Below are 25,762 nucleotides of genomic sequence, written 5' to 3' on the forward strand. Positions count from 1 at the left end.
CCCTGGCATGCCACCCCCTTCCGGCACCTTGATGTGGTCACCAACCCGGAAGCTCCTCTGTCTAAATTGTTTTATAAGGACTTTATCTTTTCTGAGATTCGGACGAAGACAACTTTTCTTGTGTTATCTCTTGAAGTACCATCATTTCAGGCATTTCTTTGCACAGCACCCCTGGGTGCCAAGGGCAGGTCTCCTAGAGTTATGCATTCTCCTCTCATCTTTCCCATGGTAATAAAACATCCTAACCTATAAAGGACGATCTGCCCGACAACAACACTCAAGGGCGACAGCATAAATCCAAGTATTACAGTTAGTCACTGCTGGTCACTCACAGCAGTCCCCAGGCAACTGGGAAAGAGACCTCTACTTATCTACTCCAGAACGAAGACAGCCCACCCAAACTCAGAGTCCTCTTTCAGGTGACATGTGGCTCACAAGAGGCATTCCCTCCTACAGAAATTATGACAGAAACCATAAATGGGAAATTTCATCCTGAGAAAGATGAGGCTTAAGACTGAAAGAAAGAGTACAAAACACAAAAACTATGATCCATTATATTGTGTTAAAGTTACAGCAGGTGAAAGAAATGTCCAAACTAATGAGTGTTTTAATTCCTGAAAACAGAAAAATAGAGAAAAATAGACTTAGAGAAATACATACCTTGTTCTTGGATGGAAAAATTCAATATCATAAAGATTCTAGTTTTTCCTACATAAACTTATATTTTCCTACATAAACTTATAAAGTTTAAATAGCAATAAAAGCTTAAAATTACTTTCTGGAGTTAGACAAATTGATTAGAAAGTTTAATGGGAAGAATAAACAAACAAGAATAAATAGGAAAACCCTACAAAAAAAGCAAGAAGGTAGCTAAGTCTACCAGTTATTAAAACCTATAACAAGTTTCTATGAGCCTGGGCGAGCCTGTAATCCCAGCACTTTGGGAGGCTGAGGCAGGTGTACTGCTTGAGGTCAGGAGTTCAAGACTAGACTGGCCAACATAGAGAAACCCCATCTCTACTAAAAAAAAATACAAAAATCAGCCAGGCATGGTGGCGTGCACTTGTAATCCCAGCTACTCAGGAGGCTGAGGCACAAGAATTGTTTGAAACCAGGAGGTGGAGGCTGCAGTGAGCTGAGATTGCGCCTTGCACTCCAGCCTGGGCAAAAAGAGCAAGACTCTATCTCAAAAAACAAAACAAACAAAAAAAGGTTAATTTAAAAATAACCTGTAATTCTAAATAATCTCAAAGAGAAGATGCTGAATCCATGAAACAATAGCAACAAGTTCGAGATCAAGAAAGAACACTTGGGAAATAAAACAATGTTAAAAATTTGACATAAGGGTTGTAAGATAAAGTTGCAGAAATTTCCCAGAACACAGATGGGAGGGAACATTTTTTAAAAATGAGGAAGATCAGGTCAGTCATGGTGGTTCACACCTGTAATCCTGGCACTTTTGGAAGCTGAGGTGGGAGGATTGCTTGAGCCCAGGAGGTTACAGGTATGAGCCACCTGCTCACGCAGTGAGGCTACAGTGAGCCAAGATTGCACCACCGCACTCTAGCCTGGACAGAGAGACCCTGCCTCAAAAACAAAAAAAAGTAGGAAGATCACTCCAGAATCTCTAACTTCTTTCTAAGAAAAATTCCATAAAGGAGAAAACAAAGAAGAAAATTTTTCTTTTTTTGAGATGGGGGTCTCACTCTGTCCCTCACTCTGTCACAAAGGCTGGAGTGCAGTGGCGCAATCACAGCTCACTGCAACCTCAAACTCCTGGGCTCAGCCTCCTGAGTAGCTGGGACTACAGGTGTGTGCCACCATCCCCAGCTTTTTTTTTTTTTTTTTTTTTTTAAGAAACATAGCCTCGCTATGTTGACCAGGCTGGTCTTCAACACCTGGCCTGGAGCAAACATCCTGCCTCGGCTTCCCAAAGGGCTGGGATTATAGGCACGAGCCACTACACACAGCCAACAAGGGAAATTATTCATGAAATATTACAAGAAAAATTTCTAGAAATAAAGAAATTTCTAGAAATGACCAATACATTAAAAACTATACCAGAGTACAGAATCATGATTATGTCATAATACTTAAAAAAAAAAAAAAACCTTAAAGCTTCCAAAGAGGAAAAAACAGTCACATACAAAATAGCAAAAGTTGCCGAGTGTAGTGGCTCACACCTGTAATCCCAACACTTTGGGAGGCCAAGCCACAAGGATCACTTGAGCCCAGGAGTTTAAGACCAGCCTAGGCAACACAGTGAGACCTCGTCTCTACAAAAAAATTACAAAATGAGGTGGGAGGATTGCTTGAGCCCAGGAGGTCGAGGTTGCAATGAGCCATAATCACTCCGCTGCACTTCTGCCTGGGTGACAGAGAGAGACCCTGCCTCAAAAAAAAAAAAAAAAAATGCCAACTCGGTGGCTCATGCCTGTAACCCCAGCACTTTGGGAGGCCGAGGTGGGTGGATCACCTGAGGCCGGGAGTTCAAGACCAGCCTCGTCAACATGGAGAAACCTCGTGTCTACTAAAAATACAAAAAACAGCCAGGCGTGGTGGCACATGCCTCTAATTGTACTCGGGAGGCTGAGGCATAAGAATTGCTTGACCCCAGGAGGCTGATATTGCAGTGAGCCGAGATCATGCCACTGCACTCCAGCCTGGGTGATAGAGCAAGACTCTGTCTCAAAAGAAAAAAAAGGAAAGAAAGAACCAGTGTGATGCCAGAAGGCATGATTACGCAAGGCAAAAGTGAGATAATCACGTCATTGTGCTCAACTCCAGTTATATTCATATTACATGATGATGCTCAGATTTGGATTGCACAGCTCTCTTGAGAAAGACACAGAGAACTTGAAGTGGATTCAGTTAGGAGTTACAGGCACTCAGAAGGCTAGATACTAAAACCTGTGACAGCATCCTAGGGAGCTGGGATTGATTCCTCAGTCTAGACAAAGAAAGGTAGAGACGCAAATTGTCTCCCAAATGCCACCCTAGACAATTATCCAACAAAAAGCTGAGGACCTCAGAGAAAGAGAGCAAGAGTTAATGTGTCTGAAATATAAAAGGAAGCATTTAGGTTATAGATAATGAACTTTCAGAGAGTGCTGGGTGCCCACAGTACAGATCAATCACACACACATACAAAATGTCTGCTCTCCCTTAGTGATCTTGAAGAGGCAGAGAAAAAAGGACAAGAACCTATCAACCCGCATCCCCAGTTCCTTCAATATGGCAACCACATGAACGCCAGAGAACAGATGAAGATTTCCCGATTCAAGATGCAAGAACTACACAAAGAAAGGAAAGCCACGTAGCATCTGTGTTTAGAAAAATGTACCGGCTGGGTGCAGTGGCTCATGCCTGTAATCCCAGCACTTTGGGAAGCCAAGGTGGGCGGATCACGAGGTCAGGAGTTCGAGACCAGCCTGGCCAATATAATGAAACCCCGTCTCTACTAAAAGTACAAAAATTAGCTGGGGCATGGTGGCATGCGTCTGTAGTCTCAGCTACTCGGGAGGCTGAGGCAGAAGAATCGCTTGAACCCGGGAGGTGGAGGTTGCAATGGGCCGAGATCATGCCACTGCACTCCAGCCTGGAGACACAGAGAGACTCCTTCAGAAAAAGAAAAAAAGAAAAAAGAAAAGAAAAGAAAGAAGAAGGAAAGAAGGAAGGGAGGGAGGGAGGGAGGGAGGGAGGGAGGGATGGAAAAGAAAAGAAAAGAGAGAAAGAGAGAGAAAGAAAGAACCAAAGGAACCCTGAAAGTTGCCTTGCAGCCACAAATCCACTCAAAAATTAGGCTGGAAGGACCATTCATTTGCTATATCTAATCTTCCACAGCTTTATGGAAGTAGTCGAAAACCTCAGAAGTTTGCCTAATTTGCAAGACATCCTATAGCTGTTCCAGAGTTAGCCTGAAGTGTTTAACTTTTACCTGCTTTATGTACTTCCCCTCAGAAATTAAGAAGTAAACAATCCAAAATTAGTTATCTGGTATAGTCCTATAGAATTAACCGGTCAATTTCTTACAAACTGAAAAGTTAGATGGGTTCCCTCCTTACCTTCGGTGCTGAGAAGAACATGTGGTCCACTGCCGTAACTGAGGCTTTTAATCTTCTTTCCAGATAAGCCTTCTAACTTTTTGGGTACAAGTGTACTCTGGTTATCTCCAGTTCCTAGACAGTTACTATAGTTCAGTCCAAATACAAAGACCTAGAAAACAGATAGTTTTTTTCTGAGTCTTTTGGCCGAAAGCTGTGTTAAAAGCTCCCTTCTCTCCTCTGAAAATAAGACATTTCGACTAGAGAGCTCAGGAGGTGAAAAGAGACTGATACGGTTGTTAAGAAAAATTCAACCTCTGCAGACATTGCTTACATTTCAGAATGTTTGTCTATATTATGAAACTCAGAGTGCTGTGGAGTAGAGGGGTACTAAAGAAACTGAGAAAAGAGAAACTATCAAAATCATAGTCTTCCTGAACTTCAGGATCTCTTTATTTATACCCTGACTTTTCTCCATCTTTGAACTGCACACTTTGAAGACCAATCCCCAAATAAGCCCTAAAATGAAAGTAGGTTTCAAGAGACTCTTACCTCATCATCGTCAGTAACGTACAGCGCTTCACTGGCTGAGGTGCCGAAGACACATGCCTTCCGAATAGACGCGATCTCCTGAGGCGACAGCAGAGTGAAGATGGGCCACTTTCCGACATCCACCATGACTCTGGCTTCAAGCAATTCCTATAAATAAGCCGACATCTCTGCTGGAACAGAAAGGATTCCAGAAAAAAATTAAAGCGCCACTGAGCTAACTTTTTAAAAAAAGACCTGTTAATAAATGCTAACAAAAGCTGATTCTAGAATAAATGAACTACCTTTGGTTACATGGATCACTCACTTTCCCCCAGCCACGTGTGCAATCCTTCCTCTACCTTCAAACCTTTCCTACAACAAGAGAATAACACGCGGGAACTAGCTGTTTGTCTTGCCCACTTCCTAGTCAGTGCTTATCTGTTCCACATGTGCTTCCAACTCACCCTCTTCTTAGACCTCTAAAAACAGCCAAAGCAGCAGGTGAAGACCAAGTTCTGGCTCCAGCACCCTCAACAGCACACACAGAGGGTGCCTGCGGCTGGAGCATGCTTAGCCAAAGCCTTGTCCCCATGTGCCAGAGATACTCTTCCCACCAGCACCAACTCGGATGACAAGGATCAGCTTCAGCCCCAGGTATCATACCACAAATTCAATGAGGATTAAACATCGTCAAATTAGGCTATTCACTGTCACTGCACAGCCAGACCATTGGAATAACATTTGAATGTCTTGACAAATGTGTGTGCAGGCAGAGGGGGAGGTATTGGTGAGGACAAGTAAAAGATTTGAGAGGGGAGTAATACATGAACATGGGAAAAAAAAAAACTTTTGTTTCAAATGGACAAAAGGGAATAAGAAAGTAAGTCTCCCTACCATCCTTCCCTGACCCTGTCCTCAAAGGCCACCACTGTTCCTAGTGATCTCTAATTCCTTCTGGAGATAGTGTATACTCATGGAAGCACTACACGTATACATGGTGTATGTGTATCTTTAAAAACAAAAGCACAAATGGAAGGTTTTTTCCCTATTTAACAGTGCATTGGGGAAATCATTCTATATTAGCACACACAGACCTGCTGCATTTCTTTTCAATGGTACTATAGCATTCCATTACATCGATTTAGCAATTTACCTTGTTTCCTACTGAGAGACATTTAAGTCAATACATCTTTGCTAGAACAATACTGCAATTATTGCCTGCATATTATTGTATTGACATGTCTTGTTTTATATACAGAAATTTCTAAAATAAATTCCTAAAAATGAAAATTGCTAGGTCAAAGTTTAATAGCTATTTTACTATTACTAGCTACTAATATTTCAAATAATCTTCTAGTGAAGTAGTGGCCATATATAAAATCACCATGGATGTAGGATGGCGCCTGTTTACATACACCTTTCCCACACAGCATACTCTCATGGTATCTGGTATCTGTTTTGTTTAAACTGACATTTCCCTGCGATGAGTGGAGTTGGATGTCACTTAAAAAAATAATCAGGCTGGGCGGGGTGGCTCACACCCCAGCACTTTGTAATCCCAGCACTTTGGGAGGCCGAGGCAGGCAGATCATGAGGTCAAGAGATTGAGACCAGCCTGGCCAACGTGGTGAAACCCGATCTATACTAAAAATACAAAAATTAGCTGGGCATGGTGGTGTGCACCTGTAGTCCCAGCTACTCAGGAGGCTGAGGCAGGAGAATCACTTGAACCCGGGAGGCAGAGGTTGCAGTGAGCCGAGATCGCACCACTGAACTCCAGCCTAGTGACAGAGCAAGACTGTCTTGAAAATAAAAAATAATGATCAGAATAATTTCCACAGTAACAACTAACTTACTGGGCACTATGTGCCAAACACTATTTTAAGTAATTTTATATTTATTCATTCATTTAATCCTCACTTTACCCATAAGGAAATGAAGGAAAAAAGAGATTTTAAGAATCCGCTCAAACTTGTAAGTGGCAGAATTGGGATCTGCACCCAGGCAACCTGAAGCCTGAGTCTGCGCTCCTCACCTCTCACTCACATCTTCAGAGCCCACTGTCAGTCTTTTGTGCAAAGTGCCTATTTTTTTCTACTGGATCATTGTTCTTTTTCTTATTCTTGATTTATAAGTATTCTTTGCATGGTAAGATGATCTTAAATGCTTTTAAAAGTTTAAAAATAAAGGCTGGGCGCAGTAGCTCGCACCTGCAATCCTAGCACTTTGGGAGCCAAAACCGGAAGGATTGCTTGAGCCCAGGAGTTTGAGACCAGCCTGGGCAACATGGCAAAACCCCATTTCTACAAAAAACACACAAAAAAAGGGCCGGGTGCAGTAGCTCACGCCTGTAATCCCAGCACTTTGGGAGGCCAAGGTGGGTAGATCACTTGAGGTCAAGAGTTCATGACCAGCCTGGCCAACAGAATGAAACCCCATCTTTACTAAAAATACCAAAAAAAATTAGCCTGGCAGTAGTGGTGCCTGTGTGTAGTCCCAGCTACTCGGGAGGCTAAGACAGGAGAATCACTTGAGTCCGGAAGGCAGAGGTTGCGGTGAGCCGAGATTGTGCCACTGTACTCCAGTCTGGGCAACAGAGTGAGAGAGACCCTGTCTCAAAAAAAGAAAAGAAAGAAAGAAAGAAAAAAGAAAAAGAAAAATTATTAGCTAGGCATGATGGCACATGCCTGCAGTAGCAGTTACTCAGGAGGCTGAGGTGAGAGGATTGCTTGAGCCCAGGAACTCAAGGCTGCAGTTGAATTGAGATCGCAACACTGCACTCTAGCCTGGGTGACAGAGGGAGACCCTATATCAAAAAGATTAATAAAATAAACAAAAAGAAACAAGATGCCCCTCAAACGACCTCTTGTGCCTCTTACAAAACAGATGGAGAAAGGAGTCATAAGAAGTCAAGCCATATAAAGCCATACAAGCAGGTAAGTAAATTTCAAGAAAACCCAGAAGCAGATTTTCCTAGAATTATGAACCATATCGAGTTAGTCTTCAAAATGTTTCATTTTACATGATACGGAATTAGCCAAAAATATGACTCACCACCTTTAAAATTACAACACAAAAGGTATGACATTCAAAACCACACAACTTCCTGACAGCAGCACAATTATTCTAAAATCATTAAACAAATATGGGCAACTCTGCCCTCAGGGTTTGGTAATCTACTGCAAGATCAGGCTAACCTTCATAATGATGGGGCATTATACGCACTGACTTCATCCATGGCTAAATTATATGAAGCTTTATTTTACAAGGTATTTTTCCGAAGACTTGTCATTTAAGAGTTAATTTTAAAAACCGGTCATGTATCTTACATGTCCCACACCCATCATAAAAGAAAAAGGCATCCCCAACAGGCTCGGCAGAGTGGAAACAAGAGTGCTGAGGCCTGTGTCTCGGGTTTGCTTTTAAAATCCGTCAGTATGGGGCCGGGCACGGTGGCTCACGCCTGTAATCCCAGCACTTTGGCAGGCTGAGGCAGGTGGATCATGAGGTCAGGAGATCGAGATCATCCTGGCTAACACAGTGAAACCCCATCTCCACTAAAAATACAAAACATTAGCGGGTGTGGTGGCAGGCACCTGTAGTCCCAAGCTCCTCAGGAGGCTGAAGCAGGAGAATGGTGTGAACCCGGGAGGCGGACCTTGCAGTGAGCCAAGATCGTGCCACTGCACTACAGCCTGGACAACAGAGTGAGACTCCATCTCAAAAAAAAAAAAAAAAAAAAAAATCAGTCAGTATGACAGCCATTTGCTGTTTTGAGCCTGGGTTTCCCCCAAACCTAGAAATTTGTGATTTTAGGTTCAAGATATAATGAAGAAGCTGGGGGATTTCTTGAGCAGACAAGAACAACAAGGGCAGTAATGCTGGCGAAGCAAGTAATTATCCCCAGCAAGACAATCAAAGCTAAGGGCAGAAAAGAAGAAACGAACAACTATTCTGAACCTGCCTTGTCATAGACACTGTTAATTAAGTAGTTTCCATACATTATTTCATTTAATATCCATAATACTCTTGTAAGGAGGAGACTGTAAACCATTCCTGACAGATGAGGACTGTGGCTCAAAGGTGAAAGGACTTGCCAAGGTCACACAGCAGACCTCTTTAATTTTTCTTATGGAGTATCAGTCCTGGCCCTTCAATGGCTGAACTTCCTCAGCATCACTTCTTTCTGACTTTATCTTGCCTCGTAAATGTACAGCAGCATCTGTCTTTAAACTGTTTCCAATATAAAAAGTATCCAGGCAGGGCGTGGTAGCTCACGCCTGTAATCCCAGCACTTTGGGAGGCCAAGGCGGGTGGATCACCTGAGGTCGGAAGTACGAGACCAGCCTGACCAACATGGAGAAACCCTGTCTCCACTAAGAATACAAAATTAACCAAGCATGGTGGCAAATGCCTGTAATCCCAGCTACTCAAGAGGCTGAGGCAGGAGAATCACTTGAACCTCGGAGGTGGAGGTTGCAGTGAGCTGAGATTGCGCCATTGCACTCCAGCCTGGGCGACAAGAGCAAAACTCCATCTCAAAATAAAAGAAGTAACCACTCTCCCAATAAAAAGCATTCCCCAAGATGCTTCTGCCTAGATTTGCCTGGTTAAGCCTTATGAATGTCATCTATTCCTGCACTTTTGCATCAACCATTGAGAGGCAGGCCTAGAGAACACACGTGACCTCTGTCTTCAGAGCTCACAACATACAAGGTGCATCCTTGGGCTAGAGACTGCTAAGGCACAAAGTGTGTCTTCGTTAGACCATGCTCAACCTGGGCAGCTGAGGACATGAACAGGCATCCTCGGAATTCAGACAAGGTTCCCTGAGAGGTTCTGTGGGGCTATGTGCCATGCAGAACAACAGAACAGGGTCCTTAACTTGGGCGGGTGGCATTTCCCTCCTAAGGCAGCAGAGTATAAGTGTAAATACCACCCAAACTTTCTAATTTACTCAAAATTACCACCATCCTCATTATAATTTGACTATTGTGGTGAGGTCTTTAATTATTCCACTTTCCTGGGGGCAGTGGCACCTTTTGCTACTATTAAGAAAACCACATTAAGGATCATAATTATATCAACCTTAAGAAGAATTAGTGTGTATACACTATCAATCCAGTAAACTAAAGCTGGTGCAATCATTAAAAATTAACGAGTATTTCATCTGTGATAAAATCTATATCAGACTTAAGAACTGTGCAGTTAACAATGACTCAAAAATACAGGATCTGCTGGGCGCAGTGACTCACACTTGTAATTCCAGCTCTTTGGGAGGCAGAGGCAGGCAGATCACTCGAGTCTAGAAGTTTGAGACCAGCCTAGAGGACATGGTGAAACCCTGCTTCTACAAAAAAATACAGAAATTATCCAGGAGTAGTGGCATGCACCTGTTGTCCCAGCTACTTGGGAGGCTGAGGTGGAAAGATCGTTTGAACCTGGGAGGCGGAGGTTGCAGTGAGCCGAGATCATGCCACTGCACTTCAGCCTGGGCGACAGAGCGAGACTCTGTCCCAGAAAAAAAAAAAAAAAAAAAAAAAATGCAGGATCCATTGCAAGGAAGAGCAACATTAGTTAGGACAGCTCTGATATCATGACATCTACTAAATTTGCCTAAACATGAAAGAAAAGTATTAACAGACTTGTTCTAACTATGGAATTTTATTTCAAAGGAATATAAATGTAGTTCAACTAAATTTCATTCAAATAATCATTCCAGGCTGGGCATGGTGGCTCACACCTGTAATCCCAGCACTTTTGGGAGGCTGAGGCAGGCAGATCAGTTGAGGTCAGGAGTTTGAGACTAGACTGGCCAACATGGCAAAACCCTCTCTCTACTAAAAATACAAAAATGACCCCGGGTGTGGTGGCGCATGCCTGTAATCTCAGCTACTCAGGAGGCTGAGGTGGGAGGATCATCTGAGCCCGGGAGGCAGAGGTTGCAGTGAGCCAAGACTGTGCAACTGTACTCTAGCCCGGGCGATAGAGTGAGACTCCTGTCTCAAAATAATAGTAATAATAATAATAATAACAACAACAACAATCACTCCAGAGGGTTGCACAATAATTTAGATGCTTCATATAGGAAGATATGAAGTGATTCTATTTGTGTTCTATTCCTATATGAAGGAGGTAGTGCTAATGGGAAGAACCTTCAACTGGCCTATTCAGCCCAGGCCTTCCCTGACAGTCATGTACCTTGGTAAGTACCCTGAGCAAGGTAGCCCAACTCTCTTCCTTCCCATGGTGCTATGCTTTGTCCAAATTATAAGCATCCCCAAGGAAACATCCCAACAGAAGCTGCCACCCAAACACGTTATACAGCTCAACTATGTGCACATCCCAAATTCAAAACAAAACCACAAAAATAAATGTACCCTGGAAGACTTAGTTAGCTTAGCTATGTTAAAAAGCAATATGTACTGAATGATTACAATTTTTCTAAAGTATAATATATACAGAAATGTATACACCAAAATATATCTCAATGGAGAGATTACAGGTGGCACCATTTTCTTTCTTTGTATTTGTATTCTATTTTTTGGCCTGCCATCCCCACGTCTTTTTTTTTTTCATCAGCAGGATTGTGACCAAAAAACAAGTCCTATCAGTCTCCTACCTCACTTCCCCCTTACAAATTAGATACAATACACTTCCTAATCTTTTTTTTTTTTTTTTTTTTGAGATGGAGTTTCGCTCTTGTTGCCCAAGCTGCAGTGCAGTGGCGCGATCTCGGCTCACTGCAACCTCCACCTCCTGGGTTCAAGCAATTCTCCTGCCTGCCTCAAGTAGCTGGGATTACAGGTGCCCACCATCACGCCCAGCTAATTTTGTATTTTTTTAGTAGAGACAGGGTTTCACCATGATAGCCAGGCTGGCCTCAAACTCCTGACCTCAAGTGATCCACCCACCTCGGCCTCCCAAAGTGCTGGGATTACAGGTGTGAGCCACCACACCTGGCCTTCTTTGTATTTTTAAAATGTAGTAGCCAATTTCTTTCTTTTTTTTTTTTTTTTTTTTTTGAGACAGTCTCGCTCTGTTGTCCAGTCTGGAGTACACTGGCACCATCTTGGCTCACTCTAACCTCTGCCTCATCAGTTCAAGCAATTCTTGTGCCTCAGCCTCCCGAGTAGCTAGGATTACAGGTGTACGCCACCATTTCTGGCTAATTTTTGTATTTTTAGTAGAGAGGGGGTTTCACCATGTTGGCCAGGCTGGTCTCAAACTCCCGACCTTAAGTGATCCACCCACCTCGGCCTCCCAAAGTGCTGGGATTACAGGCGTGAGCCACCGCATCTGGCCTTCTTTGTATTTTTAAATATAGTCTCAAATTTCTTTTTTTTTTTGCGGGGGGGATGGGACAGAGTCTTGCTCTGTTGCCCACTCTGGAGTACACTGGCACCATCTTGGCTCACTGCAACCTCCACCTCCCCAGTTCAAGCAATTCTTGTGCCTCAGCCTCCCAAGTAGCTGGGATTACAAGTGTGCACCACAACACCCTGTTAATTTTTGTATTTTTAGTAAAGATGGGGTTTCACCACGTTGGCCAGACTGGTCTCAAACTCCTGACCTCAGGTGATCCACCCACCTCAGCCTCCCAAAATGCTGGGATTAGAGGCGTGAGCCACCATGCTCAGCCAGTCCCAAATTTCTATAACAAACACTGTGTGACCAATAAAATGAACAAATATTTCAAATGAAAATAAAAGTTCAATTATTTGAATTATGTTTTACCCCTAGGCTGTTAGAAGTTTTAAGATGTATTCTTGCTTTAGATTCATAACCTAGAGTGGCAGAATGTTTCAGGCAAAATCTGGAAAAATGAATTATTAATATAAAATTAAATGTAGACAGTAGAAACGTAAGATGATACAGCTGCTATAGAAAATCAGATGGTGATCCCTCAAGAAAAAGTGAACATTAGAATTATATTATCTAGAAACTCCATTTCTAGTATATACCCTGAAGAACTGAAAGCAGAGACTTGAACAGATAGTTGTATACCAACGGTCAAAGCAGCATTATTCACAATAGCCAAAATGTTAAAATAATCCAAATATCCATGAACAGATGAATGGATAAACAAAATGTGGTCTACACATATGACGGAATATTATTCACCCTTATGAGGAAATTCTGATACATACAACAACAGGGATGAATCCTGAAGACACTATGCTAATAAGCTAGAGAAATATTGTATGATTCCACTTATATGAGGTACCTAGAACAGTCAAATTCAAGGAGACAAAGTAGAATTGTGGGTGCCAGGAGCTGGAGGGAGGTAGGAATGGAGAGTTACTGTTTAATGGGTACAGAGTTTCACTTTGGGATGATGCAAAAGTTCTAGGCAACAAACATACGAAAAAAATATTCAACATCACTAATCATCAGAGAAATCCAAATCAAAACCACAATGAGATACTATCTTAAACCAGTCAGAATGGCCATTATTAAAAAGTCAAAAACAAAAGACGCTGGCGAGGCTGTACAGCGGAGGGAACACCATATACTGTTGGTGGGAATGTAAATTAGTTCAGCCACTGTGGAAAGCAGTTTGGAGATTTCCCAAAGAACTTAAAACAGAACTACCATTCAACCCAGGAATCCCAAGACTGGGTATGTATCCAAAGGAAAATAAATTGTTCTACCAAAAAAAAAAAAAAAAAAAACCACATGCACCTGTATGTTTATCACAGCACTATTCACAATAGCAAAGATATGGAATCAACCTAGGTGCCCATCGACTGTGGATTGGAAAAAGAAAATGTGGTACATATACACCATGGAATACTACACGGCCATAAAAAAGAACAAAATCATGAATGCAGCAAGAGGCCATTATCCTAAGTGAATTAACACAGGAACAGAAAACCAAATACCACATGTTGTCATTTAGAACTGGGAATTAAATATGGGGTATACATGGATATAAAGATGGGAACAATAGACACTGGAGACTACTACAGGGGCCGGGAGGGAGGGGTACACAGGCTAAAAAACTACCTATTGGATACTATGCTCACTACTTGGGTCATGGAATCATTCGTACTCCAAAGCTCAGCATCACACGCTATACCCATGTAACAAAACTGCATATGTGCTCCCTGAATCTAAAACAAAAGTTGAAATTGGGTCAGACATGGTGGCTCACGCCTGTAATCCCAGCACTTTGGGAGGCCGAGACGGGTGGATCACAAGGTCAGGAGATCAAGACCATCCTGGCAAACACGGTGAAACCCCGTCTCTACTAAAAATACAAAAAAATTAGCCAGGTGTGGTGGTGGGTGCCTGTAGTCCCAGCTCCTCAGGAGGCTGAAGCAGAAAAATGGTGTGAACCCGGGAGGCGGAGCTTGCAGTGAGCCGAGATCATGCCATCACACAGGGGCAACAGAGCAAGACTCCATCTCAAAAAAAAAAAGTTGAAATTATTTTTTAGGTAGTCTACAGACGGATGGCGGTGATGGCTATACAACAATGTGAATGTACCTAATGTCACTAAAATGTATACTTAAAAAATTCTTAAAATGGTAAATTTTACACTATATATCTTTTACCTCAATTTTTAAAAATCAATCATCCTGTGGGCTTTTATCAAGTCTGCATTAATAAACTCAAAGATACATTTCTAAAACTAAATACAGAAAGGTTTCAGTTCTAAAAAATGCTTTTGGAAAAGTAAAATTATACTGTTTTAATCATGTCTTGAGAATACAAGTTCAGATTAGGGAAATTCTCAACGGAGCATTTATAAAAGACATATAGCCTTCTTAGAACTTTCCAGTGCATAGAGCAAGTTAAACCAGACCAAACAAATTGCTAAGATGACAGATCCTTCCAGGGCTTGATTGGTAATTATAAAAATGATGAGCTGTAATTAGAATGTCAGTCATCTTTAGTTACTTCTGAAGTACCTCACTAAGATTTTCTGCAAGCCTTCCATATTTTATTTAGGAAATACTTTCTGAAAAACAGTATTAATGTGTTTCAGCCTGAATTACTACTCTCTATATGTTATTATTAGGTGAATCAATGTCTTTTTTTTTTTTACTGTATAGAGAGAAAACAAAGGTACAAGGAAAGAAAAGAGGAATGCAAAAATGCCAGAGAGGTAGAAAGAGTGTGACGTCCTTAAAGATAACATGCCAATCCACTTGGATCTTTGTATTTTCTCTGGCACTTGAAAATACATCCTGTATCCCCCATTGCACTTATCCTACGTCCATTAGTCCTACAGATCAATATCCCATTCCCTGGGATGGCTTATCCTAGCTATTGGCACTGTCCCTCAGAGAACTTGTGGCATGAGGAAGAAAAGGTTATTTTATTTTATACTCTGAAAGCAAATTCAGTCAGGACAAACACAGGCCTTCCAATTTTAGAAATCTACATTTAGAACTGAAAGGCTGAAGGAGTAATGTAGCAACTAATCTTTTAATTCCTCTAAGAGCACATTTATTTTACTTTCCCCAAGGAACAAATATTAAGGAAAGGTTAATTTTATTTTAGTTTTTTTTGCTGATCTAGCAAAAATATATTTGGAACATGCCTATGGAGTTTTTAAAAACAACAGGAAATGGAGTGAAATAGTACAGGAAAACTGGTTTTGATGAAATAATGGTCTCAATATTAAACAATACTGGAAATTTAGGGTTGATCTGTAAGCACATGGCTTCCATACAGACGTCAACTAACCAGAACGTATTTGACACAAATACAAGAATGTATTTGTTTGGGCTAGTTTAAATTGCTGTATGTACTGGCTTTTAAATGCCACCAATGGGGTATTTTACCTTTAGATCTGGCCTCTATTGACCTTAGAGCTTTCTAAGGAAAACAGTGGGAAAAGAGTAAGCAATCCTTCAGCATTGGCTAGCACCAAGATTCTGACGCTTCTGGTGTCATTTTAGAAGCATGACATGAGTTTGTGTCATTCTTTATTATGGAAGCTGATAGCCAGAGGAAACTGGAAGGGCTCTGAATGTTGGAACAATCATTTTAAGTAGCCTAAACATTCTTCAGCATACAAGCTACAGGAAGCTTTAAACTACTCAAAACAGCAATTTCTAATATGCAAAATGGTATTTTTAATTGTAAAAAACTTTGAATTAAAGCATTTACACATACACTGAAAGTTCCTAATAGAGGTTTCTCTATTTTTGTAAACTCAGTGGGTGATGATTTTACTTATCAGTTTAAGTTGCTAAGCTGTCTTACGGAAAAAATTTATAGTTAATGAGCTATTGATAAAATCTAAGAGGCCTCGGAAAAAAATACTACTGTATGCTACTGTGAACAAAATCCAGTTGTCCCTCAGTATCCGTGGGGGACTGGTTCCAGGACCTCCTGCAGATACCAAAGTCCACAGATGCTCAAGTCCCTGATAGAAAATGGCATAGTATTTACATATAACCTACACACATCCTCCCATATACTTTAAATTATCTCCAGATTACTTATAATACCTAATACAATGTAAATGCTTGGTAAATAGTCGTTATGCTGTAGTGCTTGGGGAATAATGACAAGAAAAAAATACTCTACATGTTCAATACAAATGCAATTTTTAACATTTGGAATTTGAGGTTGGCTGAATCCACAGATGTGGAATCCATGGATACAGAGAGCTGATTAAAGTCATACATTAATTCTTCTTCTGCAATGACCCCAGATACCAAGAATGCCAGGGACGTCATAAAGAACAATACAATCATGGTCTCTGCCTCTGAGGAACTGAGGCCTAATGGAAAGTCAGATCCTAAGTAAGTGGAAAACTAGAATGCAAATACAACTGGAATAATTAAGCAAATGAATGTACTATGCAAGTATATGGTCCATGAGATACATGTTAATGTGTCAAATGGTAAATAATTACGTGCAAACTAGTGACGACTATATAAAAATTGTACATAACAGAAAACAATTACACAAAATCCTAGAAACCAAATTCTCCATATTCCAGCAGATGAGAAAATGTGAGCCTTTCCTCAGTGAAGATCATCCAGTTTCCTAGAAGAACAAGTGCTCTTCACAGTCTTCTTCCTTTTTTACCAATAAACGTTCCCATTTGAGCACAAAAGAATGAAGGGTATGACCATCTTTATTTCTGAATCCATTTAATTCTAGAGAAACATAAGATAGAGATGTTTTTTCTAGAAATTTGTTTCTAGAAAAACAAATAAGAGAGCTCTAGGGTTTGGGGTAAACTTTTTGGTATACAACATTACAACGTATGTCTTCCATCTATGCTACAGCAAAAGCAATTCAAAAACCCTCTCAAGGTACAAACAGCCAAATGCTACTCTTACCAATTTCTTCCATGTAATTCTGATGGGCTTAAAACCTTAAAACCATTTCACCCACTCTATGGTACAGGCGCTGCAAATCACAGGCGAAGTTTCGAAGATGTGCTGAGACACTAATACTGTTACTGCCCCAGCTGCCAGAACAGCTGTCATCCACTTCTCTCTTCTGCAAACACACAGTACTACAAGAATGAAAGGGAGGCTGGGCAAGGTGGCTCACGTTTGTAATCCCAGCACTTTGGGAGGCTGAGCAGGGTGGATTACGAGGTCAGGAGATCAAGACCATCCTAGCTAACAACGGTGAAACCTGGTCTCTACTAAAATTACAACAAAATTAGCCGGGCGTGGTGGTGGGCACCTGTAGTCCCAGCTACTCCAGAGGCTGAGGCAGGAGAATGGTGTGAGCCCGGGAGGTGGAGCTTGCAGTGAGCCAAGATCACGCCACTGCACTCCAGCCCGGGCGACACAGCAAGACTCCGTCTCAAAAAGAAAAAAAAAAAAAAAGAAAGGGAAAGGAAGAATGCCCTGAATGCTTGACTAAGGAGTCTGAGAATGTACCTTCTCCAAAACAGATTGTCATCCTTCAAGCTGAAGCCACCTGTACAGGTGAGTGAAGATAATACCCCCACCTTCATTTAGGGAACAGTATGACTAGTGTTTTAGAATTCTCTGCCTGATTATGACTACCCTTTGTTTCATGTTTTGTTCAAATTCATCACTAATTTAAGAGGAAAATGTAAGTCCCTACAACCGTCATTTCCCAACCACTAATAAGTTATTTGACTTGAAGCACAATTTGCAATGGCCTCTGTAAGCATTTCTTTAGCCCCATCATCCAAGGGGCTGCTTTCACCTCATTCATTTCATCTCATCTCACGCCTAACCTGAGCCATGTGCTCAAAAAGCAAACGAATCAAGTGGCAATATAGCATGAGCAGTGAAAAAAATAACATATCTAGGGCTGCGAATCTGACTGAGACCTTATAAAAGTACTGCTTTTATAGAATACTGTTGTTTTCAAGGAAACCAGAAAAGAAATATCAACAATTAGAAATGTTTTTTCTATAACTTTGTTCTTTGTCACACCAAACAAATAGGTGTCACAAAACAGAACAAAAAAAGCAATGATGGGTCAAAGTTTAAAGAAATGGATAGATGGCTGGGTGAAGTGGCTCACACCTGTAATCCCAGCGTTTTGGGAGGCAAAGGCAGGAGGATCACTTGAACCCAGGAGTTCAAGACTAGCCTGGGCAAGATGGCGAGACTCCGTCTCCTCAAAAATAAAAAGATTAGCCAGTTGTAATGGTGTGTGCCTGTAGTCCCAGCTACTCAAGAGGCTTAGGTGGAAGGATCACCTGAGTCCAGGAGGATGAGGCTACAGTGAGCCGTGTTCACACCACTGTATTCCAGTCTGGGCAAGAGAGCGAGATCCTGTCTGAAAAAGAAAAAAGAAATGGATAAAACATAATACTTCATTTTATTTTCCAAATGAATTCAAGGCTGGAATTGGGGGGTCAAATTCAAATCTATTTATGGTTTCATGGATCTTTCTCATGTGGGTATCCCAAAAGTGATTTCATCTATTAGTCTCCAGTTGTATGAAAAGTATCAACTGTACCCTGCAATGACCTAAAGCTAAACTGAAATTCCAGCAATGGACTGGCAGAATCATACACTATTAATTCAATGTTCTTAGGTAAACAGGACACAGAGCCAACATCAACAGAAATTACATGGGGTGGGAGGATCTAGACACATAAACAGATGCTCACAACAGTGTGGCTGGTCTCTGATGGGGAGGGTCAGACGCTGTGGAGGCAACAGAATTGGGAAGTGCGCTTCAGCTACCTGAAGAGAAGAGGCGCCTGTACCAGTGAGCACACATGCCAGGTAAGGCTCTGGAGGAGGAACTGAAAGAAAGTCAGCATGGCTGCAGCACACAGCTCAGGCTTTATCCTAAGAGCACCAGGTAATCCCTGAAGGGTCTTAAGCAGGGAAGTGGCATAAACAGATGTAAGTCTATGGAAGATTACTTTGGCTGACCATAGAGATATGAGACGACAAAGGAGTGCTTAGAGGGAGTCCAGGATGGCTATGGTAAGCCAGAAAAGAAGGGATGGAAGCCCACATCAGGAAAATGGAGAAAACTGGACAAGAAGGAAAATCAAGAAGATTCTGCGACTGGCTTAATGGGACAAGGAACACTGGATAAGCAGAAAGGCAGAGCCAAAGATCACAGGCAGACACTGAGCTTGAGTGAGAGAGAACTGTGCTGCCACTCACTACAGCAGAGAGCACAGCAGGCCTCAGGGGTGATGAGTCCTACTATGGACCTTTTGTTCCAGGTACCTGTGGGATATTAAAGCGGACAAGTCCTAACAGATGGATTTAGAAATCTGAAGCTCAAGAAAGGTCTGGATTGGAGATTTGGAAATCTGGCATGAAATCACCCAGGAAAAAAGCAAGTAGAATAAGAAGAGCAGAGTATCTTGAGCAGAACTCTAAGAAACTCCAACAGGAAAGGGACAGGGAGTACCCCCTAGAAGGGACTGTGAAGGAAGAGGTAGACCAGGAGGAAAAGCAGGAGAGCAGAGTGTTACAGAGGCCTGGGGACTTGAGCATCACAGGCAAGAGGCATGCTACTGTCAAACGCTGCTGAGATGCTAAATGAGGGAAGGGTTGAGAAACTTCCATTGGATTTAACAAGGAGAATTACCAGTGACCTTAATAAGAACAGTTTCATGGAGGTTGTGGGAGGAAGAAGCCAGGTGTCAGCAGGTTGAGGTGTATGTGAAAGGTGAAGGAAAGGAAACCATGAGTATAAACAACTTGTTCAAGAAATTTCACTCTGAAGGAAAAACGAGAAATCGGATGGTAATCACAGAATGTGATGGAGTTGCGGGATGTTTTCTGTTAACCTTTTTAATGTAAACATTGTTGGAGGCTTGAACATGTTTGAGCTAATGGGAAGAAGCCAGTAAAAAGATCAAAAAGGAGAGGACACAACAACTCAATGAGGGTCTTAAGAAAGTAGCAGGGAATGGGATCTGAAGCAGAAGTGCAACAGAAGCGCTGGGTGCGGCAGCTCATGCCTGTAATCCCAGCACTTTGGGAGGCTGAGGCAGGTGGATCATCTGATGTCAGGAGTTCAAGACCAGCCTGGCCAACATGGTGAAATCCCATCTCTACTAAAAATAAAAAAATTAGCTCGGTGTGGTGGTAGGCACCTGTAATCGCAGCTACTCGGGAGCCTGAGGCAGGAGAATCGCGTGAACCCAGGAGACAGAGGTTGCACTGAGCCAAGATCATGCCATTGCACTCCAGCCTGGGCAACAAAAGCAAAACTCTGTCTCTAAATAAATAAATAAGAGCAAGAGAAACTGTAGAAAGGAGCAAGTCTTCCTTTTCCTCCCTCCACAAGAGGAGGAAGAAAGAGTGCATGTAAATGAAAGCCATTTAAAAGCTAGGAATCCAGATGCTGGAGGCATACTCGTTCTCTCATTCTCATTCTCTCCTCTGAGTCTCCATTTTACATGCCCACCAGCAATGTACAACAGTGCTGCTTTCTCCAATATTTACTGTCTGTCTTTTGTATTATGCCCATCCTAGTGGACGGGAGGTGGTATCTCGTGGTTTTGAATGGCATTTGGGGACCATTCTCTTCTGAGGTTACCTATTTTTCCTTATGAAGAGTTAGGCTTCTTGCTAAGAGTAAGAGGGGAGGTAGCAACAAAAAATGGAGTGGAGGCTGGGTGTGGTTGTTCATGCCTGTAATCCCAATATTTTGAGAGGCCAAGGCGGGAAGACTACTTGAGGCTAGGTGTTCAAAAGACCAGCCTAGGCAACATAGTGAGACCCTGTCTCTACAAAAAAATTTAAAAATTAGTTGAATGTGGTGGTGCGCACCTGTGCTCCCAGCTACTTGGGAGTGGGAAGGATCACTTGAGCCTGGGAGGTTGAGGCTGCAGTGAGCTATGATCACACGGCACTGTACTCCAGCCTGGGCGACATAGTGAGACTCTGTCCCCAAAAAAAAAAAAGAAAAAAAAAAAAAAGTGGAGTGGAGCAACTGGGGGGAAAATGGTGAAGTCTGAAGCAGTCACCAGGGAGGATGGGAAAGAGCACTGAGCAGAGAAACCTAGCAGGATGGTAAGACCAAGCCCAGAGAAAGCTGGAGACCATAGGTCTTTAAAGGTACCCATCTGGTCTCCCGTGAGCTTTTCTACCCCAGGAAAGAGGTGTGCTTTTTTGTGCGTGCTTTTTTTTTTTTAATCTGATCTAACACATAGTTGATTTATATAATTATTTCATTAACTGATCTCCTCTATTAAGTCTATTCTGACTAAATTCAGACAACACTCATCATACCCCTCTTGTGTATTCTTCAGCATGTACACAACATGTACCTTTTTTTTTTTTTTTTTTGAAATGGAGTCTCACTCTGTTGCCCAGGCTGGAGTGCAATGGCACAATCTCGGTTCACTGCAACCTCCGCCTACCCGGTTCAAGTAATTCTCGTCCCTCAGCCTCCTGAGTAGCTGGGACTACAGATGCGCACCACCACACCTGGCTAATTTTTTGTATTTTCAGCAGAGACGGGGTTTCACCATGTTGGCCAAGCTGGTCTCAAACTCCTGGCCTCATATAATCTGTGGCCTCAATCTCCTAAAGTGCTGGGATTACAGGTGTAAGCCACTGCGTCTGGTCAATATGTAACATTTTTACTTTTTGTAAAACCAGAGAATATTTTGAAATGTAACATTTTTAACTTTTTGTAAAACCAGAGAATATTTTGAAATGTGTCCGAATGCCCTGCCTAGATTCTAGACTCTGTGAGGCCCCAGCCTCCTTTCCTATGCATGACTTACTGTTTAATGTAGTACACACAGAAGGAATATCATCATTATAATAAAGGTCTTTCACTTTCCTTCAGTTTCATCTACCCCGCAATGACTCCCAGGAAATAGGAGGATACTGTTTCAGACTTCCCAGCTCCCGTATATTAGGTGGAGCCAAGTTCTTGCTGCAGCATATGAGCGCTCTTTAATTTTAAAATTTTCAAAGAATTTTTTAAAAGCTACAAGCTTGACAGCTTTGGGTTTTTATGGCTACTTGTTTTCAGAAGTTCACAGAACTTTATCCTATGGATCACACACTTTAAAAAATCACTTGCAAAAAGTATCTTTAAAGATGAATATGCTTCCTCTTCAAGAGAAACAGGCTAGCAGGTAGAAGAAAAAGGACCCGTCTAGAGTATTAATAAATAGACTGGTATTCACACAATGGATTAAATGGATTAAAGTCCATCCCACAGACGAACTGCTGTATTAATAGAATCCAAATACACAGTTACATCCTAAACCCTGAAAGCAGTTTAAAGGGGTGAAATTCACCCAGTGCTCATTTGAAATGAATAAAGTTTAAACCACCTATAAACTGCCCTCAGGGTTCAATCATTTTTCCATTCCTTCGGCATTATACACTTGGACGTTTTAATGTTATTAGCCCACAATACACACCAGTTTCAGAAACTCAGTTTTTGTCCTCTAAGGGCTTTAATCCTCCCAAAAAAAGAATAGGGCAAAGGCAAAGAAAATCATGAATCTGGTTTTCTAAAAGCATTATTACAAGACTGCTTTACAAAATTCTAATCCCCAGCTGCAGAGAGTTCCGCAGATGGCTTGTAAGTGTCTTACATGCAAATAAATAAAAACAAAAGGCCACTTATGAGAGCAGAACACAGCGTGCTCGATAAGTCATCTTAAAGTAAACCGAGCAGGTAGGTACTTTATCAGAGGCAGGACAAGGGAAACGTCATTTACTTCGCTCACCGCACGCCTGGATAAAGATCCTCACTAACAGAATCCCTCCCTTTGTGGATTCTGTGTCGGAAAGGGAAACGATAAAGAATACGGTTTGTGACAGCACTACTCTTAGGGGGCGAAGAAGAGATGCTAAGATCTTGGAAAGGACAGAGGATACAGAGAGTCAGAAGGGAGGTCTCCTCTCAGTAAAACGGCAACCACAGCAGTCAGACTTCAGCTACGAGCAAAATCGAATCCATGCAGCTCAAAAAAGAGAGGGAGTAGGGAAAACTTTCCCTCGCCTCTCCCCATCCTTCCTTCCTCCTCGCAGGAAGGCACATTAGCTGAGGTGCTGGCGGGACCGGGCCGGGGACCCCATCCCTCGCCGCGGACGCAGCGCCCGCGAGGACGGCCCGGTAGCCCGAGCGAGGGAGGCGGGAGGTGCGGGAGTAACGGGGCACACCCGGCCCGGCCTGCAGGGAAGGGAAGCAGGGGAAGCGCCGAAGGGGAAGAGGACTCCGCGAGCTCAACCCCGCGTCCACACGCTACCTGCGAGGTCAGCTGCTGCCGCGCCGTCCCGCGGGACCGCAGGGATCTCCGAAGCCTCGATGGGCGCAGAAGTGCGAGCGAGCGGCGGTGCCCACCGGCGGCGAAGGGGAGGAGCGCCAGGGCGCGGGGCCTGCCGGGTCACGTGGCCCCGGCCGCCTCACGTGACCCGGTGCAGCGCGCGCCCGGGACGCTACCCAGCCGTGCAACCCGCACCGGCCGACCCCGGCCGAAACCCTGCTCTTTGGGCCCTAGAACCCGACTTCTCTAGAAGCCGATTGGCCGTCTGAGGCCCGCCCCGAGGCCCTGCCACCGGAGTGTCCCGATGAAATCCCGTGGCTGCTGCCGGGACTCACAGGCTTTTGTCTCTGAGGAACAAGGAACGCGCGAGGCACGGGCTGCTGCTCTGCTCCCCGAGATGCCTTGGCTGTGGGGATGGTCGGCCTCCCACCCCTAGAGACCTAGGACGGAAAAGCGACGGAAACCTGGCCCCCTGCCCACTCTGGGGCGCGACTGGCCCCGAGGCACCACCCAGGTGGTGCTGCCTGGGACGAAAGGCCGCTGAGCGGGGACTAGTTTGTTTTACCTGGAGACGCTCCTCTCCCTCCCCGCCACCCACCTCCTGATTGAAAGCGCCTAAGGCAGGCCAGGGACTAGGGAAAGTGGCAGCAGGACAAAGGTAAGAAGGAAGGAGGAGATGAGGCACAGGTCCTGGTATTGGAAAGAGGCAGAGGCACATCGGAAGCAGCCGTCAAGGTTAGACGGGACCTAAGAGGGCATGTGATCCAACCCGATTCTTGTTATCAGTGAGTAAACTGAGGCCAGGAGAGGGACTGCTACGAGCCGCTCCAGCCTATCACCTATAAAGACTACAGTCCCTTTATAAAATACCGTACAGCTCTCGGAGAACTCCCAGTTGGCGCTGCAGTATAAAATCCAAACTTGTTGGCATAGCATTCCAGGCACTTGTTCAAACTTATCTTTCCCATTTGAGCTCCTAGGAATAAATAGAAAAACATTTCATTTTCTAAATATCACCAGATAACTTCACTTTTGGTAACTTGAATTACTAAAAAAATGCCCTACTGTCCCTCATCTCTTGCCACTTCCCCAACATTACTCTCGGCTCTGGATACAAATAATTTGTTTTCCTTGACTACTCAACTTTCTTTAGATTATTTACTTTTTCTCTAAGTTTCTTTACCCCCACTTAAAGAAAGCCAGAGCCAGACAGTAGTTAAAATGATAAAAAATGGTATTAAGAAACTAATGCAATAAGAGAATTGAACTCAGTTCTATATCTATTCTGAGGTCTCCCTCCTGTTGCACTAGTTCCTGAATAAAATGTTTTTACCACTTCAACTACTGTTTGGCTCTGGTTTTCTTCACCAGCCTCCAAAGTGCACATCAGTTTCCTACTCATCTTTCAAAATCCAGGTCAAATACCGCCTACTGTTGTCTTCCCTGCATCCTCTTCCCTCATTTTTTAGCAATTGATGTTCATTCAGACAATGTCAGCTGCAACTTCTTCCCTGATTTCCGGAATACTATATATATTCTGATACACCTCACACTGCCCAGAAATAGACTGCGCATTTCCTGTAAGAGGTGAATTGTCTGTTGCTATCTTCTCCCCTAGGTTATAAACTCTGAAATAGGATTCTTCTGGGTTTAGAACAGTGCCTGGCATGTGATAGACCCTTAATACCCACTGAATGAAGTGGTTTGCCCAAAGTAGTGGCAGTTCAGTGAATTTACTAGAAGAGGCCTGTTTCGCTCAAAGAAACTAAAATCAGTTTCTTTTAGTTGCAACCTGATCAAAAGAACTTGTGTAAACATGTTTGGGAGAAAAATGAGAGCATGGAGTGTGAGTAATCAAATATGTCCTGAGCGCTCATTGCTTGCACATCAGATGCCTTACTTGGAGCATCTTGGAGGATAAAAAGCTGAATGAGACATGGTTGCTGATAAGGAATGTGTAGTCTGGTTTATTATTCCAGTACAGGGTGAAAAGTATTATAATACAAGGTGCTAAGTGAACACAAACCAGGGACCACAAATCAGGGAATCAGGGAGAAACTTCTTGAGAAGGTCAGTTGAACAGGAAATAGATAAGAAGAGAGGAAAGACATTCCAGGAGACAGCAATGTGTTCAAAGGTAGTGAGACATGAAACAGTACTATTTGTTTAGGAAAAAACAAGTAGGTGCAGTGACTCACGCCTGTAAGCCCAGGCCAAGGCAGGCAGATCACTTGAGGTCAAGAGTTCAAGACTAACCTGGCCAACTAACCCTGTCTCAGCTAGAAATACAAAAATTAGCCAGCTGTAATGGCACATGCCTGTAATCCCAGCTACTCCAGAGGCTGAGGCACAAAAATCGCTTGAACCCAGGAGGCAGAGGTAGTGAGCCAATATTGCCTCACTGCATTCCAGTCTGGGCGACAGAGTAAGACTCTGTCTCAAAAAAAAAAAAACAAAAAACAAAAAAAACCCTTTATTGATGTCTTGATGACTTCATTTACCTCTAGGA

The 25,762-nt window shown here is 42.9% G+C and overlaps 1 protein-coding gene across 4 annotated transcripts in view; it reads right to left on the minus strand.

Moving 5' to 3' along the window:
- Positions 1 to 23,398, minus strand: part of RCBTB1 (RCC1 and BTB domain containing protein 1) — a 55,055-nt gene extending 31,657 nt beyond the window's left edge. Inside the window, exons 1-4 of one of the 4 annotated variants that reach the window (XM_050766315.1) lie at positions 23,236 to 23,398; positions 18,238 to 18,317; positions 4,596 to 4,762; positions 4,065 to 4,215 (exon numbers count right to left, since the gene is read on the minus strand). In XM_050766315.1, the coding sequence (XP_050622272.1) occupies positions 4,065 to 4,215; positions 4,596 to 4,721 (277 nt within the window). In that variant the 5' untranslated portion in view covers positions 4,722 to 4,762; positions 18,238 to 18,317; positions 23,236 to 23,398. Of the gene's footprint in view, positions 1 to 4,064; positions 4,216 to 4,595; positions 4,766 to 9,829; positions 13,779 to 18,237; positions 18,318 to 23,235 lie in introns of those variants that run through there. The other 3 variants (XM_050766316.1, XM_050766317.1, XM_050766318.1) reach the window with 3 other exon arrangements.
- Positions 23,399 to 25,762: the final 2,364 nt, after the last annotated feature.

The sequence above is a fragment of the Macaca thibetana genome, chromosome 17 (genome assembly GCF_024542745.1).
Source record: "Macaca thibetana thibetana isolate TM-01 chromosome 17, ASM2454274v1, whole genome shotgun sequence".
NCBI classification, from domain to species: domain Eukaryota; kingdom Metazoa; phylum Chordata; class Mammalia; order Primates; family Cercopithecidae; genus Macaca; species Macaca thibetana.